Source organism: Gopherus evgoodei, chromosome 12 (assembly GCF_007399415.2).
Source record: "Gopherus evgoodei ecotype Sinaloan lineage chromosome 12, rGopEvg1_v1.p, whole genome shotgun sequence".
Lineage (NCBI taxonomy): Eukaryota > Metazoa > Chordata > Testudines > Testudinidae > Gopherus > Gopherus evgoodei.
Window position 1 is genome coordinate 8,795,021 of NC_044333.1, and position 20,064 is coordinate 8,815,084.

Consider the following 20,064-nt stretch of genomic DNA (forward strand, 5'->3'; position numbering starts at 1 on the left):
AGCACCAGAAAGAGTTTTCCCATTGCTGTAGGAACTCCATCTCCCCAAGTGACAGTAGGTAGCTAGAAGCATTCTGCAGTCAACCTAGCTGCGTCTACACTAGGCTTAGGTTGGCATAGCAACACTCCTGAACAACATAGCAATGCTGACCTAAATTTTAAGTATAGATGAGGCCTGAGTGTTTTGAGATTCTCCAGTGTGTTCAGACAGCTGTGTATCAGAGTACAGATACACTGGGCTGCTTATTTCTGTTTGGAGCAAGTTTTGCCTTTCCAGAATGGTCACATCCATGGTTTCAGCCTGTATACAAATGTGCTGTGTATGCTTTTACTTCAGGAGATTCTTTCTGGATGTTCTTCAAACATAAAGATTTGTACAAATTTAAGAGTATTCCTTGTTCCATGTTGTGGGTTTTTATTTCCCATTAGGATTGAAACATATTGTTAGATTTTGGATCTCACTTTGTGAAGATGTTCCTGAAAGCTCATCCTCCAAAGACCATTTTTTTCAGTCTATTCAGACATGATCCTGAGAAGTTAATGGAATTTGGTGTTTAAATATGGTAATAACTGTTCATATGCATGGGTTTAACTGACTGCTACATTTGGGGTTGGGAAGGAAATTTCCCACTCAGGCTAAACCCCCAAAGTCCCTGCAAGTAATACTTTCATTTGACTTTTGGGAAGTGATCAGCCGTTGTATTAGCTGGGCCAATGCCACATGATCAGTTTCTTACATGGGTGAGCAAAGATTGACCTCTCTGTGTACACTTTGGAAATAATAAAGTTGTGCAAATTTGAAGTACTCCACCTTTTGGGGACATGCGTGGATGTGAAGAGTTGAGGATTGTTCTCCTTTTGCTATGTATGTGTGAAATCCTCGTTGCTGCAGTCTGCATCCTAGGGCCCAGCAGGAGACAAATACTGGAGACAAATAGATGGAAAACATTTTTGCAGAAATATTCACAAGCTCTCCCTGCTCCATTTATTTGCCAAAAGTTTGAAATCTATCCACGAGCTGCAATAAGTCTCTGTATGGTACATACACTTACGCCACTTGAAAAACAGACAAACTATCATGTCAAATGGGAAAGAAACTGAAAACAGTGTGTGGAAGGTGGGAGATAGGTGATATATAATTTGGTTTCTCTTTGGATGCCTAGATAGTACAGTGATGAGTTAATTAGAAATGTACAGCTGAAATGGGTAGAGACACAAGTAGAACAGATAGAGAAGCGGTATTATGATAGCACGCTTTTTAATTAAGGACAGGTTTCCATTTGAAGTTCTCTGCCAAAGGGCATAGATGTTCCCAGTACAGGATGAAATCTTTATTGTCTGCCTGTTGGAACAGGCACTTTTACAGTTCTGATCCCATTTTGGAGCGAGAATTACCATTCAAATAACATTTTGTGGTAGGTATGCATGCCAGGAAAAGCTTCAGCTCAAAGATTTGGTTTCTGATGGAAAAAACAATGCTATAAGACAGACTGGACTGCAGTTTGCCAATAAACCAAAGTCTGATACATCATCTAGTCATTGGCTGATTTACCTTTGGGTGCACAATTACGGTCTTCCCCAAAGGTAAAGCCACACAAGATTTACCTGGTCTGTGAGTTTCTTATAAACCATCAACTTGTTCCAGCTTTGGCATGGCTCACTGTCGACTAAACCCCAGGGCCAGACTGGTTTTGTCGAGATCTAAAACTTCTAATCTTTCTCTTCTCCAGGTGAATTCTACTGACTTTGACTGAGTTTTGGGTTAGTTTAGATGGGCTTGTTTGAGCCCTATTGTCAAAGTGGGTGCAAGGTGAGCACTCGTGAAAGAAAGTCAGGAAGATGCTTTGGACAAACTCCCTGTGACACCACAGCCATTAGGATCTTTCCAGCTGTAGATACAATCTCTCCATCTTGCAAAGAGCTGTATTTCCTTCTGGAGAGCCAGACAGAAAGGTCACTTGGGAGCAGGGAAAATGAAAAATTCAACTTCTGATCTATGGTCTGTGGAACAGATGACTGTTGCAGACTCATCTACGGCCACCTCTGAACAGAACAGGAAACATTTGGATTGTAAATAATGTCTACACCTAGGTGAATTTATTCTGGATAACGCTGTGTTTTCTCTCAGGCTAACTTGATTCGATAGCATTGTAGGACCAAGGTCTCCTAGTTTCAAGTGCATTATCGGGAATAGTTTCCATTTGTGATAAATTAAATCTTTAAGGGTGTATCTCTATTAAAGATCTGATCCAAAGCCCATTGAATCTGATATTTGGAACAGGTCTACACTGTGGAAGGAATTCCAGGGAGACTACATGAAAGGATGTGTTGTTTGTCTTTACATTGTGCTAACGTGACAAGATCACTTTTGACCAAACCATTCTGAAGCATCCACACACACAACTGTGGTTGAACCCTGGCCTTCTGATACTCTGGATGCACCTCAGTGTTTGCCCACTACTACTGCTGGGAATAAGGGCTTGGGGGTCATTTCATAGAATCATAGGACTGGAGGGGACCTCGAGGTCATCTAGTCCAGTCCCCTGCAAAGTGAGGCTCTGGTGTTGTGGTATGGAGAAAGCAGGGCCAGAGGAACCTGTGGAGCTACAAGACTTGTGACTCCACATTCACACTGTGGAGACAGGGTGCTAGATTGTACCGTGCAATAAATATGTCAGTTCTCTGCAGGGCTGAGGGATTTTGGTGGCTATGTTCACTTCAATACTCAGAAAGGTTTTGTTTGCTTCTGAAACCATGTCAGAGAAGTCATAGAATTTATGGCCAGAAGAGACCACCAGGTCATCTTGTCTGACCTCCTGTATCTCACTGTCCACCTCCCTGCATCAACCAACATATGCCACAAAGAAGTGCTGGGATGAGGCAACAGATCTTTATTACTTGTCTCCAGTAGCTTGATGTGGGTCAGGCTTACACAGATTAATACACCTCTCATATAACAGGAGTGAAGTATCTGTTAAACTCTAGTGGTTCCTGTTGCACATCAGCCCCCTGGCCCAGAGCTAAAGCCCTCATCCCAAGTGTTGCCAAATGACTCTTCTGAAACACACTGGAGATAACTTGTCCATACATGGATATAAGGCATCATACTCATGTCACAAGCTCAAGAAAACTGGCCAGCGGTTTGCTGAAACACTGTAACACTTGTTAATTATTGTTACTACTTAATCTTGCGGACAGAGCCTCAGAAAGTTGGCTTCCTAGTAACAATCTGTATCTAATCTGGTAAAGAGAGACAGGTAGAGTGTTTAAACAGCAGAATAGTCCATACACTGTCCCAATGGGCTCCTCTCCTAGGCACAGAAAATGAACCCAGGCCTTCCCAAATGGAAACAGTTCTTTTGAAATGGGGTGCGGGGAAAGGGCTTATCCTGGAAAAAATTAATGTGCATTTGGTTAATCTTTTTACTCCTGTTTATAGAGGTAACCCTTGCCTATTTCTCTGTGCTGATTGGGTGATTTTTACTTTGGATTCAGCAAATGAGAAGAGCTTTCAGCATTGATTATTAAATTCTGGGTTCTGGTAAAAAAGTCTATTTTTTTTCATCTTTTTCCGATGGTGGTGCTGCTCCTGGAAGAGGTCAGACTCCAAGTATGTTAAAAGATTGGGTTGAAGTGGTATTTAAACAAAACAAAGTCATTTTTCTGTCTTTTCCCCTGTGAGCTCCCTCAAGGCCAGCAGGTTGCAGTTATACACCTTTACATCACCAAGTTCGGTCCGGTGGGTAGAAACTTCACCTCATTTTCTGTGCAGCAGAGGAGAGCAGCATGTTCCATAAAAAAATCATACCCCTACCAATGGATAAGACCTTCATTTCTGCAGCAGCAATCTCCTGGTTTGTGGGCAAATAATGCCTAGCTAGCAATTTGCTCAATGGATTTCACCTTTTTTCCTGTTTGCAAATTTTCTGCAAGGAGCTTAACAACTGTCATAAATGTATCCATTCTTCAACAAATAATTTCTAAATAAAATTCTTGGGTTTTAGACTATTCCGGAGAGGTTTAAGAGAATTCAATATTTGAGATTCAAACTTTGCTGGCTAATTGTAGCTAGACTGGATAAATTCATGAGGTTAAGTCAATTAATGGCTATTAGCCAGGATGGGTAAGGAATGGTGTCCCTAGCCTCTGTTTGTCAGAGGGTGGAGATGGGTGGCAGGAGAGAGATCACTTGATCATTACCTGTTAGGTTCACTCCCTCTGAGGCACCTAGCATTGGCCACTGTCAGAGAACAAGATACTGGGCTAGATGGACCTTTGGTCTGACCCAGTACAGCCGTTCTTATGTTAAGAAAAACAAATGTTAGTGGATGATTCAGTTTCTGTGATTATTTTTTAAAATTTAATTATTTAAATTTAATTATTACTACTAATAAATTCCTAGCTTTCCATAGCGCTTTTCAAGCCCTAGATCTCAAAGCATATTACACAGGAGGTGTATGTATCAACACGCCCGTTTTACAGGGCATTAAAATGTTCCACCCACCTCAATGCTGCTGAAAGGCATGTGGCTGACAGCCTTTTGAGACGCAAGATGCCGCTTTCTCCGTCACGCTGGCACAGCAAAGGTGCTGACAGTGACAGCTTACTCCCTCCACTTTCCTGTCAGTGTGCCTCAAACCTGACCTGGAGGCCCTCCTGGAGGGAGCAGAAGACAGTTCAGAGTCTATGTATTCCATCCTGGGCTGCTGTGCATCCCCAAGACGACCAATGAGATTGCAATGGGTGTCACTGACCGTGGTATTTCTGGGACACACACGATCAAATCCACCAAATCCATTTCACGTAGGCTACCAGCAATCATCAGATGGCAACAACATCCAGATGCTTCTGCCCATGGCATTGATCGTGCAAGGTGTATTCTGTGGGCAGATCCCTGTGTCTGCCCAGAGCTGCTCTGAAGCCAATCGCGATCTGCATAGGTGCAGGGGGCGGTCTATATGCAATATAATATTCAGGCCTTGGCTGGGAACAATTAGCTTAAAGCCAAAAGGCCTGCAATTCCCAATCTCCTGAGCCACATAGGGCCCAGATGTTCTAGCGCTCAGCTTTCACAATTGGGGCCAGACTTCCAAAAACACCCAATATTCATCCAATAGGCTGAGTTCTCGTCACAGTCCTGATCCCAGGACCTAAATGGGAGCTGAGGTTTTTCTAAAAATTTGGCTCCAATGTCCTTTGCTAGCTTTTTGCAACAACACAAAAGATGCAATAATTTTGTAGTGGTGCCAATTCAGAAGGGGCTCGGGGGCATGTGCCCCCTCCCCTGGGTTTTTACACTGGCTCAAAGTTCCTTAGGGCACAGAGCTGAGGGGTGCAGTATGGGGGTGGCTGGCATGGGCGAACCACTTTTAAGCAGTGGTCCCACACTAAGTCAGTACTGCTGCCAGGGAGATCCAAAGCATGGCTACTGAAATTTCTGCAGTTGCCCTGCCATATCGATGGAGGGGTGACTGAGTCAAGTTTCAGTGAGTGGCCTTGCAACCTGCCACATGGAGAGTCTGTCCCTGGATGGTGAAGTGCAGCCCCATGTGGGTAAAAGAGAGGGGACATTCCCTGGATGCAGAAGACCCAGGGTTCCTCTGTGTGTGGGTGGGGGAGGGGAATGGGATGACTTACTTGGGACTGGAACTGGGTCCCTGCTGGGAGTGGGAGCTGGGATAGGGGGCAGAATTTGTCCCCTTCCCCCACATCCCCAAGAAATATCTGAATTGGCACCATCGTGTTCTTTTTTCTTCCCCACCCCTTAATTAAAGAAAAATAATAATAAAATAACTGTAGTCTGAAAACCAGAAGGTGAAAGACCAGGATTACAGACAAACATTCTCTTTATTGAGCTACACATGAATTTTCCATTAATCAGAGAAAGAGATTGGCAGTGTCTAATATATCACAGAAACCTCACTGATTGGTAATAGAAAGGCTTAGAAAGACCTGGCGCTTTATATATATATATATTTAGTTTCCTTTGTATTTAATCATTTTTTTTTAAACAGGTGTGACTGGTTTTCTTCAGCAAAGGTAACTCTGAAAAGTGAAACTGTGACGATGTCTGATTACTAATCAAAGTAGAAATGACGAAGGATTGGTCATGAAAACGGTGGCTTTAATGTAAACACTACATTTGATTTTGTTTTTTGTTTTTTTTTTGTGATTTTGTGTGTGTGTGTTAAACTTTTTAAACATTTTCTTTCTTTTTTTGTTTTTGGGTTTTTTTGTATTTTTTTTGTATTTTTTGTTTTTTTTTTTCCGTTTGTTTTTGCAGCACAAACATCCCCACATGAGAGAGAGAGAGAGAGAGAGAAAACACCATTCACTAAAAGGAAGGATCAGAGGAGGAAAAAAGCAGCACAGAAAAGCATTCACTGGAAAGTTAAAAAAATAAATCAGAACAAAACAAAAAAAATCCAAACAAAAATAATCCCTCTAAGGTCTCCCAAACCAACCCCCAAAACAATAAAAGAAAGAAGAGGAAGCCTGTCTGGTATGTAATACACAGTATTCTTCAGAGCAAACAAGTCAAGAGAGGGAAAATCTCTGGATAATTTGGCTGCTACAGGCCAGTGACAGCTGTGCTTTTTTGATACAAACCTGGAGCGTGAAAGAGACAATTCAGAACGAAGAGTCGTTATTAAACTAGGGGAAAAGAATAAATAAATATAATGCAGAAAGACATCCCCTGCTGGATACCTGACCCACAGGCATGGTCTTGCATTGTAGTCTTATCACTCCAGGCTAATAAAGACCCCACCGGCCCTTTTCTCTTTTTAAAGAGGCAGGGCACAAATAAACACAAAGAGGGAAATTAAATGAAAACAAACGCAAATTCATTCCTGTTAAAATGAGGACTGAAGAAGAGGCGAATACCTCTTAGCACGGTTGCAAAAGATTTTTCTTTTCTTTTTTTTAAATAAAGGGGAATAGGGGAAATGGGAAAGGAATCTTTTTTTTTTCTTTTTTCTTCTTTTTTAGCTACAAAGCACATGAAAAAAAGGTTTTCATTTTTCTTTTTTTTCTTCCTTTTTAATCTTTTAGCTTCTAAATGTAAAGACTCAGCTAAAACCAGATCTACAGCAGTCTACGGAAACACACAGCCATCATTCCATGTTCAGAACATTATACATTGATTCAGTCAGGAAGGCTGTGTCTTATGCAAAAGGCCAAAAGGTCATGCTACCGGTAAGGAGAACGCCAACAGGAGAGTCCGTGAAGTGGTCTGGAGAGAGAGAGAAGGGAGCCCAGGCTTGAATACATTAAAAATCAATCAAGAAATCAATTAAATCATAGGGGGAATCCCTCAAAGCCAAGTAAAACAGGATCACAATGGGTAATGTCCTTAACCCTGTTCAAAAATAAATTGCATCTCCCCTCCCCTGCCCAAAGCCCACCTGGAAGTGAGGTTGGCACTGACACACGGTTTGAGTTTGATGGGCAAATACATCCCTCCCCCTGCATGTGTGTGTGTGTGTTGGGGTGTGATTGCCACTAGGGGCCCTCCTCTTTCTCACAGAACCCGCGCTGGTAAAAAGCCCGAAGCTCCCCATCCTGTGCTTTACCTTGAGAGGAAGTTACATTCCACAAGTGAAGAGCTTGTTACATAAAGGATGCTTTCCTGCTGCGTCCCCGTTAAAAAAAGTCCTAAAATATTGTGGCTTGGGTTTGTTTTTTTGTCCTTTTTTTTTATTATTATTATTTTTTGTCTTTTTTTTTGTTTGTTTTTGAAACCCACAAGAGCTGAACAGAACCGAGAGGCACTGAAAGCCAAGCCCAGGTGACCCAGACTGCAGTGCAGCACCAACTGACTTACAGCTTCCTAACAGCAGTACCTAAAAAATCCAAGAAACTGGAATGGGGAGAAAGAAGAAAAAAAATTCCCCTTCCCTCTACACCTGAAGCCCCTCCCCACAAAGAAGAGTTAAAAAAGTAACATTACTGCTCTTTGTTTTAAGAAAACAATCAATTTTAAAACTCATAGGATACCTTAGGTTCAAAATGCAGGCAGACCATTTAGCAAATGCCAGCGTAATTTTTCTTGGCTTATTTAATTGATTTGATTTCTATGACTAGTGACAATACCAAGGAGGGCTGAAGCCTGTCAGAGAAATCAGTTCTGTCCACAGCTCTTTGAGACAAACTAAAAAGATTATTGTTGTGGTTTTTTTAATATATATATATATATTTATATATATATAATTTGTCATTATGCTTTTTTATTTACCAGCTTGCATTATTAGTATAATGATTTTTTTTGTGGTTTGATTCGGTTTTTGTTTTGCGCTTTTTTCTTTTTTTAAAATTTTTTCCTCACGCCGTGATCATTACCAAAGGAGTTGCTTTGCTATACAGCACGAGAAGGTGTCAGTACAAGCCACAGCCTCGGAGGTTGTTGGCAATGATGATATCGGTGACAGCATCGAAGACCACCTGGATGTTGTTCGTGTCCGTCGCACAAGTCATGTGACAGTAAATCTCCTTGTTGGGGGAGCGGTTTTTGCTTTCAAATTGTGCTTGGATATATGCTGCTGCATCCTCATAAGTGTTAGGACCTGCGGGCAAACAAACAGGAAAAGAAAGAGAATCCCGTCAGAGGCCTTACAGGCAGGAGCACGCTCTTGGGCAGTGGTTCTCAATCTATTTACCATTGTGGGCTGCATATGCCGCTCTCTGTGTTATGTGCATCTACACAACATATATACTACTGGTATAGCCCTGAGGATGTCACATGGGCCGCAGCTGTGTGCTGATTGGGTCGCAAGCGTTGAGAACCACTGCTCTGGGGAGATCTGGAAGAAAAGCCCTGAGAAAAGGGCTGCTCTGGGGAGATCTGAAGAAAAGGGTTGATGTAATTTCCCTTAAAGGGATAAAGGGGAAGAGATGAGGTTGCGATACATGAAGAAGGCATTTTGTACTGCTTGTAGTTCACATTAGAAAACCAGGTCTCATCTGCCCACTCTCTTTTTCCCCAGAAAAGTCTATAGATCGCTGGAGAGTTAATGGGATAATAACATTGCAAGTGAAACATGAAGAAAAGGGATTTCAAAACTCTTTGGGTCAGATCCTCAGCTAGTGTAAATTGGCTAGTTACATTGACGTATTTACACTAGCTGAAGATCCTGCTCATTGTTCTTGTTTTTAAACACTTATTTAACTCAAACACCTGAATGAACAGCTAGGAGGAAGGAGCCTCCCTCTTAAAGATTCAGTATTCTACGTCCCTTTAATGAAAGTTATAGAAAGTTCCCACTCCAGTTCTCTGCATCACCAGGAGACTTCCAGAAAACCCAGGGAAGATGATAGTCCTGATATTTCTTTAGGTGAAAAATAAGCAGAAAAATTAAAAAGCAAACAAATTAGCCAAGCTTGAAGGCCACCTTTATCCTTTGCAAAGACACCCAAAAGGGCCCAGCCTGATGTGTGTTCTTATTTTGCTGGTCACATCAAAGATTAATGCACAGAAAATATCTTGGAAGCTCTGATATTTGTATTTCCAACTGGGAGTCACATTATCAATGGGGGAGAACAAACAAAGAGATGGTGCGAGAGGAAAAGTATCAGAAAGTTAGTGCTCACACCTGCTTTGTACCGCACTTAACTTTAATGCAGTTACTCCTAATTGACACCAGCGGTAGTGATAGTGGGGGTCAGGTACAGTGACTTCCTGGGAACAGCAGGGAACTGCTAATCAGTGCGCATCAGTGCAAACATGGAAAACGAAGGCCAGGTCTATACTACAAAGTGACATTGGCATAACTACATCATTCGAGGGTGTGACAAATCCACACCCCTGAGCGATGCAGATATGCCCACCTAACCCCTGGTGTAGACAGCGCTGTGCCAATAGGAGGGCAGAACTAAAACCTCTTGGGGAGATGGATTAACTACGCTTCACTAAAAGTGCTGCAGGGCAGCTTTTGAAGTGTAGACCTGCCCTAAGCACCAATAGTGCTTGATTCAGCCAAAGCTACACCCAGCCCCCAGGTTACTACAGTCCAAGCCTTGCTGGGGAATCTCACTATTTTGCCCTGGTTAGTGCATTGGGAAAAGAAACTGGGCCCATGGAGATCATCTTGCAACATGTTGATCCTTTCCACAAGTGTTACAATGGGAATAAATGATTACGGTTGAGTCCATGTAACTACTGCTACAAGCTGAAATGAAAACATATTTCAAGGCTTAAACGTGAGCTTGATTTTCTGCATTCCACCTGCAACTCAAATCCCTACAGCACACCTGGGAGCTGCATCCCCATGCTCCTTCTATTCCTGTAGTGTTAGAGACACAAGGCAACAGGGAAAGCAAAGAACCACGAGGCACCAAACTCGGGTTTGGACACTAGGCCTGTATGCACAAAGGTATTTAGACTCCAAGCTTCCATTGAAATCGGTGGTGGTTCCTTAATACTTTCGTGAATCTAGGCCAAGGCACTCATTATACTCCGTTACATCACTGTACAGCCAGAGTGAATTCCTTAATGTTCATAGACTTCCTCCGGGGTTACACCTGCTCCAATACATCTGTTAGTCTATAAGGTGCCACAGGATTCTTTGCTGCTTTTACAGATCCAGACTAACACGGCTACCCCTCTGATACTCAAGTATCTAGCAATACCCAGTAAGTGGGTTATTATGGTCAGTGCTATTACAATGGACACTGTAATAACCTGTGAGAAATGGAGGTTGCTTATGAATCACATGCCTAGCATTTCACAGGGTATCAGGTGCTTCTAATAACCACTCTACAACACTGACCACCAGAGCCAGTTTCTCCTCCCTTGGTACAATGGAGTTACTCCTGATTTACATTGCTGTAACTGAATCAGGCTTGTAACATTAAACAAATAGATCAGGGGGAATGGACTTGACAGGAGCAATCAGATGCAAAACCAACGGACACTCGGCTAAGCACTGACTAATTAACATTAACTACAGAGTGGTATTCCGTTTTGATGGACAGCCTTGCCTGTCCTGCACAAAGAGGAAAGCAGGAAGAATTGGATGGCTCGGGGCACTGGCAAGGGAATGATGATGGAGACTTTCCTCTCCAGTTTGCTTGTTTAAATCCAACCCAGCTTTGCAACAACTGAAGAAAGATGCTGCCATGGTGGAATGAGCAGATGGTCTCCAGTAGACAGTTAACCACCCTTTCTAATGATCAGACACAACTGGGAGCCCAAGGACTGACGGCGACACATGGAGACTGATCTACTTTGTCACTCTAGCAGTGGTCTCTTCTGGTCAGCGTTAGCAGGGTAGATTGCTGTGCAGCTCTGTCCTGTACTTTCCCACAGTTCGGGGGGGTGAGATTTGGGGTTTAGGTTTCTTACAGAGATGGGGCCAACTACTACATTTTAATCAGGATCCAAACTTTTCCAAAGAGGGGAGACACCCAGTTTTCAGATTGGGCCTGTCTCTATGTCGGGGCTTCGCTCTCCAGGGCTGTCAAGGCTGCATCATTCAGCAGCATTGACATTCACTAACATGTGGCTAAGAAGAAAAATAAATTGAACAGGAAGTTTGGCCGGACATAGAGCTGATGTGTAAAGATGGCTCAGAGTGACTCTTCTGCTCACTTGTTCAGAATAATGGTGCTTTTGTCGCGGTGAGATGAGACCCATCTAATTAAGCTATAATGTTCCTGGTGGAGGCATAGACAGGGTAAGAAATTGCTGCTAGGTTTATGGAGCATAGATTCTAAGGCCAGCACCATTATCCCTATTACAAACCAAGAAGAAGGAAGTTTACACAAACCACACATGCAGCAGAGACCTGCTGCTGCTGCTTTCTCAGGACCTTCCAGGGACATCTTGTTGTGGCTCATGTGAGTATGCTGGAGGCAGTGAACAGCGTAGCCAAGGAATGAAATGCCTGCCCTCAAGAAGCCAGAGTCTAGCCTCTGTTCCAGCTGCTTAGTGGTGCTATGGCCTATCTGGGAATTTCCTGATGTAGCACCAAGCAGACAGAGTGGTTCTAAGCCAGGGTGATTGAGACCCTCCTTCCCTTCCCATAGTGGTGTGGGTGTGTGTGTCCTGGCCAAATCTCAGCTAAATGGGACGGGAGCCTGCTCTGTACCATCTGTCCTCCTATCTCCTGGCCAGAGGCTTTGGCTGGGATACCCGTGTTCCCCTATTGTTGGCTGTTGTCATGGACACTTGAGGCTGTGGGCAGATGGTCAGAAGTCAGAGCAGCCTGACCTATGGCTGACTCTGCAATCTGGGGGCTGCAGTAGTGGCGTATAGACTGGGTTAGCTATACCAGGCCAACAGAGAACCCCAAATCTGGAATGCACATAGGACAGACCCTGTCCAGCCATGAGGCATAAGGAATCGGCAGTGAGAGCAGGCAACAGGGGTTAAAGTAAACCGAAACAGGAGGGGGACCTTTGCTTTTAGCAGCATCTCCACTCCAGGCTCCCCCTTATGTCTAACCTCTGAGTAAAAACAACAAGGGAAAAACCACTGTCCCTGATACCACCTTCTGGCACTGTGAGATAGCAGTGACAGGTACCCGTGCAGTTCCTTCCCCACGGGCACCTTCCTTGGCATCTTCCTGCTTCCTACTAACTCAGTCCAGTGCAGGGTAACTCTCTTCCCTCCCTCTAGACTTTCTGGGAGGTGGCCCTTTAAATTTGGCAGAGCCAAGCAACTGTAGCCCTAAGATGGCTATTTTGTAACCTGCAGCTGCTTCCTGCATCTCCTTTTTTTCAGAGCTGGTAAGTGCCTGTTACGTTGCCCCTTGCTCCTGATTGCAGATGGCACATTGCAACATCTGTCTGTCTGTCTGGACTTGGGCTGCCAAAGTCAGCCATCTTTGAATACTCGCCCATGTAAAGTCACCAGGTGTCCTGTTTTTCCCACAGACAATCCCATTTTCCAGTAGTCAGTCATGGAAATTTGGAGCCTTATAACAGGACTCTTCAGTGTCTTATTTTGTACTCAGCACCCGATCCAGCAGGGGGTGCTGCTGTGGCTGCAGGATGCCACACCCTCCAGGTCCTGCCACGGGGAGAGCACTGACAGCTGTGATTCCAGGCATGGGCACCACCCTCACCAGGGGCTGCTGGCAGGTGGTGGCATCACCCAAGCTGACAAGAGTGAGGCCCTGCCTGTGGTAGACCCAGCCCAGGAGTGAGGAGAGAGGACACATGAGGACTCCCCACTGGGGAAGAAGCACCAGCCTCCTTTCTAGGCAGGGGTAGGGGAAATAGCCCCTTGACTAGGGCGAGAGAAAGCTCCACCCTCCATCGGCAGCCTGGTCCCACCCAAGTGACAGGTCTCACCTCTTCCCTGGCCAGTCTTCAGGGACAGGCTTTTGAGGGTGCATTTTGAGAATCTTATCACCTTACCCAAGCCAAGGGGTGGGTGGAGGCCAGCGTTGTCTTGGGCCCATTTTGAGGTCCCACTCTACATGGTGCTGCAACAGTTTGTACTGTGTAAATGAAATGTCCAGAAGGGCCTGTGTTTGCTAAGGAGCCTATCTGGCTCCTACAGCCTATTAGACAGGGCAGGACTCAAAGTCTTTGTCAAATGTTGACTTGATGGTCAGGAGAGAGTGGAGGATCAGTTGTTACAGCTGAAAAAATACATGTTATTACACTAAGCAGCTGATGATGGTGAGAGCATCGAGGCCTGGCCCTTTGCTGAAATGCCCCAAGCCAGTCATCTTCTGAAGAGCTGCTATTATCTGGAGCTCTCTTTCTCTGGCTCCATTCCTTTATTTTAATGCTATTTCTTGGAGGAGCAAAGATCCCCATGTTAGATCACATCTAAAGAAGAGAAGGTGGTTAGCTTAAACCTCAGAGGGATTGTACATAGTCTGCTGTGCTGTATCCTAAACAGGATGTTGCCATTTTCTTGGGAAGGGGAACACAGCTGGTGCCCAATTAGCCTGTTGGCTGCCTGCATCCAAATCCCAGGAAAGCCCATATGAGGGGCTGATCAGTTCTCAGGTGGGTTGGAAGGTGTAATCAGCAGTTGTACACAAGATAATGTGGATTATAAAATATAAAATGGAGCATTGATCTGATCTGGACACAAATTTGGCACCCATGGAAAAGCCTCTATGCCAGCCAGAGCACTCCTTCAAGGCCCAACTTAACTCCGGAGGGGTCTGTCTTTCCTAAAGCTCTTCCTCTGCCTTCTCTTTCGTCACTTGTTCCCCCACTCTACTGGCCCTGCTCCACTCTGCTCAGCATCTCCTTTGAGCACCCAGCCCATCCTCTGGAGAAGTGCAGAGCTGGGGGAAGGGGTGAAAGAGGAGAGAAGGGGAAGGCTATATAAAAAGTGGAAGTAACTTCTCCTTCCAGCTGAGGGGGGGCTGTGGGGGATGGGTTAGCAAGTGATGTGCAAGAGGATTGTTAAACAGGTGCAGCTGATTATCGCCTCCAATCCATCCAGGGGTTACCTCAGGACCAGTGGAACTATTCTCTTGGGAGGAGTCATCCTTACGCTATTACTTGTATTTGATTTGTTTCAGCCTTGTTACCATGAATCTATTTGCTAAGTACGTGCTAAGACACGGCTGGGTGTGCTCTGCTGCACACACCCAACTGGTGAGCGATGATACTTGGGTGCACCTCATAGGTCAGTGCACCCACGGCACCATCCCTGGACTGATGTAAAATGAGCATCCTGTCAGAAGACAGCCAGTAAGTGGAAGAAATGTCCAACAATGTTGTTGTACTGAACAACTACATAGGTTTGTACGTTAAAAGCAAGAGCAAGGCCAAATGATTCATCGGTGGCATGTCCTGAGACCAGTTTGATTCCAGTCACTAGTCCTGCTTCTTGGACTGGCTGGGGCTAGGAATGAGGTGAAAGTAACAGGCTGAATCCCTCTGAGAAAGGGACTGAGGCCCAGTTTCTCAAAGGTATTTAGGTGCCTAACTCCCATTGATTTCAAGGCATCTAATTACCTTTGAGGATCTAGGCCTGAATGCTCTATAATCGCTCAGTAATAACACTTCTAACGCCTGAGGGATATGATGGGGTGTTCACCCCCAACAGGGCCCAAACAAGTGAAATAGGCTAATTAACCATACAGGCTGAGTCTGGCGGAAAGCCAGGGCCTCAGAGGTAGGGTGACCAGATGTCCATTTTTAAAGGGAGAGCCTCATATTTAAGCTCTCCTGCAGGTGTCCCACCTTTTTCTTAAAAACAGGCAAATTGTCCAGTATTTTCTATATCCTGCCCCCAATAGTACTGGTGGATCCTGCTGCTTGCCAGATCCCTGTTCTATCTCTCCCCCAAATCAGTACTGGCAGGTCCTGCTGCTTGCCGGATCCCTGCTCACCTACCAGCAGTGGGTCGGTGGGTGGGCAGGGATCCAGTGGCCAACATGGGCTGCAAGGCTGGAGGTGGGGCAAAGCTGCAGCGCACAGGGCTGGTCGCTTCCCCTGATGGTTCGTCTGCGCAGCCCCTGGTGCGTGCTGGCTCTTGACCAGCAGGGCCCCGCCTCCCATCCCATTTCTGGCTGGCACTGGCTGCAAGCTGCGGTGGCTGGTGAGTGCGGGCAGGCACCAGGCAGCAGCTGGTTACATGTTGCCTCTGCTGCCCATCCTTTGGCCCTTGACATGTGCCCCCTCTTGCTGTCCTCTCTGCTTTGCCCCTTCCCCCCCTGCCCCAGCCCTGCCGTGCCTCCATATCCCCCCTGATGGGGCGCGTCCTGCTCCCAGGGCTGTGCGGAGAACCAGCCCCTGCTCGGAGCGCTCAGCTCACCCGCAGCCTGGCTGGCATGTTCCTTCTCTACCACACTGGGCTGGTGCCCTGGGAAAGCCAAAGACCCTCTGGCCTGGGGCGCTGGCCAGGAGGAGCTGAGCCCTGGCACGGGGCAGCCTCTCCGCCCCTCAGCTAAGCTCTGGAGAGGAGGGGGAAGTGATTTCCAGCCTGTTCATGCCCCGAACCTGCAGGCTTCACTGCAGCCCCCTGAGCAGGGGCTTAGCACTCTTTTCACTCCCCCCACACCCAGGGTCCTGCCCCCAGGGAGGGTGCTCCATCCCTAGGCACCCACCCCTGCTGAGCCAGCTCTCTGGCCCGGTTCACTGCAGCCCCTGCAGTGAAGTTCCCTGGGCCCGGGTGCACACTACATCCTTAGGGCTTAACCCCTTCCTGCCTGCGCTTTAGCCAGGGGGCAGGAGGCGGCTGGGTTATGTCAGTGGCCAGCGGCAGCCTGCAGGTCTTAACTGCTTTTCGACAGTGTGTGGCCAGGAAGGGACAAGCTGCTTCCAGCCATGGAGGAGTGGGGGGGCGCAGAAGATGAGCTCTGCAAAGATATGGGCCAGGTCATCCCTTCCTTCCTGCAGTTGGAAGCAGCTCCCATCCCTTCCCTCCTGCACGGTGCCAAAAGGCTGCTGCTGGCCACATTCTGGTGTGAATCCTGGCAGAAATCAGGGGAGTGGGGGCACGTGACCCCGTGTGCCCCTCCACGTGTTGCCTCGGGAAGACGCGGGGCACCAGGTATCAGAGTAGGCGGAGGCGTCCCGGGGGCTCAGACAGGTGCGCGCGTGCGTGCGTGCGTGTGTGTGTGTGTGTACCCTAAAGCCTTAAAGATTAAAAGGTCAATAAAAAAATCCAACTCCACCGTATTTCCTTTTAACAAGGGCTCAGTCAGCTTGATGTTAATTTGTCTGTGTCTACTGCATAGCTCTAACTGATTGCCATTGAACTCCTTTGAATATGAGTAGTTTTCCCAGGTGTCCCATATTCACCATTGGGAAATATGCTCACCCTACTGATAGGCCTAATGGCTGATGAAACCCAGCTGGGGGAGGAGCTTGGCTAGGCTTATAAACAGAGGGAGTTGGTGATCAGAGAAAAGGGCTGCAGGAAGGTGATCTGTGGTCACCCCCTGAGGGGAGGGGAGGGGAGGGGAGGGGAGTTGAGTTGGCTAGGGACAAGGAAGAGTTCTAGGGGGACAGTAAGCCCTGGTATCTTGCCTTGGACTACAGCCTCTGGCAGGAATTGAGAGGGGTGAAGTAGCCACAGAAAGTGGAGGAAGCTGCAGGGGTAAACCCAGAAATGGGCCAGAAGATAGAGAAGAGGTAGGGAAGAGCTCAGGGACACAGGAACAGGGTTGGTGCTTGAGCAGACTCTGGTTGCTGGGTATAGGGTCCCTGGGCTGGAACCCAGAGTAGTGGGTGGGCCTCAGTTCCCCTATTGGCCACTGGGAAAGTGCCTCAAACTTCAAAGTGGGTCAGAAGATTGACTAAACCACAGACAGATGATTTCTCCAGTGGGACTTTGATACCCCAGAAGGGGAGGACTACAGTGACCTGGCTAGAGGGCCAAGGCATGAAGAGGGAGCACCTCGAGTTCAGAGAGAGACCAGGGAGCGAGCAACTAATGGAGAAGGCATCAGACCAGGTGAGAGCTGATCCCCAGATGTAGCCACAACGTGGTGCCCCAGCGGTGTAGAAACCTGTTTCAGGGGGCTATGGAGGATAATTTGACAGATAGCAGTCCATTCCCTTATTCCTGACCAGCACAAAGGGAGACCCTGTTGGTGAGCACTAGGCAGCATTGGCTGTGTTAGTCTTGGTGTCAGAGAGAACAACCAGAGGGTCTGTCTGTATCCAGCAGTCTTATTAAAGAATCCCCTTCACGGTCGCTAAAGCCGAGCTCTAGAAGGGAGATTTCAGAAGTGTGCGAAATATTTACAACACACTTTGAAACCTTCTGCATCTGGAGCAGTTTTGCCTCTTGTTGCCAATTCAGAATTGTTTCTTGGTTTCCAAGACCTTTTCATGCTATGTTTTCCAAGCCAAGCTGTTTTCCCTGGGCAAACCTGGGATTTTGTGATATCACAGCTTTTTGTCTGCAGAATGCCTTTCTCCTGAAATTCCACAAAACCTAAAAATTTCCAAGGGAATAAATATGTGAGAAACAAATTAACACCACATTTTGTAAAAACATCCCCACACTTTCTAAGAACCACTGGGCCCAGTCCTGCAGCCTTCCCTCACGTAAGGGCTGTAGGCTAGAAACCTTACTGAAGACACGAAATAACACAGTTTAAGAAATATGCGGTGTTATTGTAGCCATGTTGATCTCAGGGTGTTATTGGACCAGCTTCTGTTGGTGAGAGAGACGAGCTTTCATGCTTACCCAGAGCTCTTCTTCAGGTCGGTATAAGAGGCGCAGCCATAGGGCTCTGTGTATAACTGGTTCTTCCACAGACAGCGAGTGTTTCAATGAATGACTTGAGCCCCTTATGTGGCCCATCGAGCTGCCAGTCATATGGGGTTAACTTTCTCCCCCCTTAATTTTTTAAAGAGAAATAGGATTTTGCCATTAATAATAAATTAAGAAGAGGGATAAACTATTTTGTTCTGGTTTGTGACTGAATCGCAGAGAAAACTTTTATGTTCATGACTCGTAATCATGTCTTCCGCAAAATTCAAACGTCGTCCTTGTTATTCAAGAAGGGGACCGATTGGCCAATCGGACTGCTCGAATGGCTGACCGTTCCTAACTGTGTAATTGTGGGTGGAAGCCTCATGTTTCCTCCGCTCTGGGGCTGGTCCATTTTAACTACTGGAATGTTCCACATTAAAGGCTTTTTTCTTCTTTCTGTCATCCGCATAGTGTGGGAGTTATGTACTTACTCTGCATTCTGCCCTTTAATGTGCATGGATCTATATGTATGGATTTGGTCGAGGGTGAGGGTAGCATATGATTTAGCTGAATGATGTGTGAAAGTGTAGTTAGAAAGTCCCTCTGCAACACGCACATAGGCTAAAGAGTGTAAAATAATTCAGCCAAAGTTTGTTGTGCTTTTCACTCCTTGAACTGGCTCACTCTCCATCTGTTTGGATGGTAACATAACTAACATTGGATTTTTGCTAAAGATGCCAATTCTGGGGCAAACCATTCACTTTGGCACCATGGCCTGGATGGATGAGCATGGGACTTGCGTTTGGAATGTCCTGCGTCCTCTGCTTTTGTTTTCCTGTGGAGTCTTGGGCAAAAGACCAGAAGGGCCACGTGATTTAATACAGTAGGCGGGACAAGCAGCTGGGGAAATATGCCTTTGAGACTCAACTCCAACACTGACTTATTGTGGGTCTTTGGGCACTTCTCTGTGCTGTAGTTTCCCCATGTGTAAAATGGAGGTAATTATGCTTATCTCACTGGGGCAATGTTGATTATTTAAAGATTGTATGTTGCTCTAAACATGCACGTAAAGTTCTCTCTGTACATGTATCAATCTGAGATCTCTCTATATACGAGACCTAATGTGGGAGGCAGATTATCCAACATCTGCCTACTTATGGGGTTCTTACACCTTACATCTAGTACTGGCCACTGTTGGAAGCCTGATACGGGTCTAGATGGACCACATGTCTGATCCAGTCTGGTACTCCTATGTGCCTGTCGGAGAGACTGGTCTGCTGTATGTTTGTCAAACTTTTAGGGTTTTTTTCACTATAAAAATCATTGGACGTTGTCATCCCAGCCATCCTGCTACTGGAGCAAGACTCCATTGTGAACTTTTAGATAATGTAGCTGCCTATCATTTTAATGCAGTTTGGTTTTGTTAGGGTTTAAATTGTTTGGTAAATGTTATTCAGTGGGGTTCAATAGTTTATACTGTATTGTAAGGGATATTTATTAGACTTTTCTCATAATTTCCCACAACAAACAACTTAATATCCATTAAACTATTGTGTGCCATGAATTTCCCTTAAAAAACAAAAAATCACCTTTTGTCATTTTTTCGCTCTGACAACCAACCAGCTGTAGCCAAAGCAAACACCAGAAGTTGGATTGGTCTGAAGACCCCACCCTCTCAAAGAAGGGGCCATACTGTCAGTAGGTAACTCAGGCCCCAGTCCTGCAAATACCTACTACACGCATAGCAAACTTTACAACCCTGAGTAGTTCCATTGAGTTCAGTGGGATGACTCACCGTAGTAAAGTCAGGCATGTGTGTAAGTCTGACTGGGATGACATGACAGGGTTGCCTGCTATAGCTGGAGAGTAATCTCAATGACCTAGGAGGTCCCCATGCGAAGTGTTTGCAGGACTGGGACCTTACAATCATTGGCTGGTGAT

The 20,064-nt window shown here is 45.9% G+C and overlaps 1 protein-coding gene across 2 annotated transcripts in view; it reads right to left on the minus strand.

Moving 5' to 3' along the window:
* Positions 1–6,255: 6,255 nt before the first annotated feature.
* The window catches only part of GNAO1 (G protein subunit alpha o1), a 301,610-nt gene continuing 287,801 nt past the window's right edge, over positions 6,256–20,064 (minus strand). Inside the window, exons 8-9 of one of the 2 annotated variants that reach the window (XM_030581690.1) lie at positions 8,340–8,563; positions 6,256–7,233 (exon numbers count right to left, since the gene is read on the minus strand). In XM_030581690.1, coding sequence (XP_030437550.1) covers positions 8,376–8,563 — 188 coding nt within the window. In that variant the 3' untranslated portion in view covers positions 6,256–7,233; positions 8,340–8,375. Of the gene's footprint in view, positions 8,564–20,064 lie in introns of both variants that reach the window. The other variant, XM_030581689.1, reaches the window with a different exon arrangement.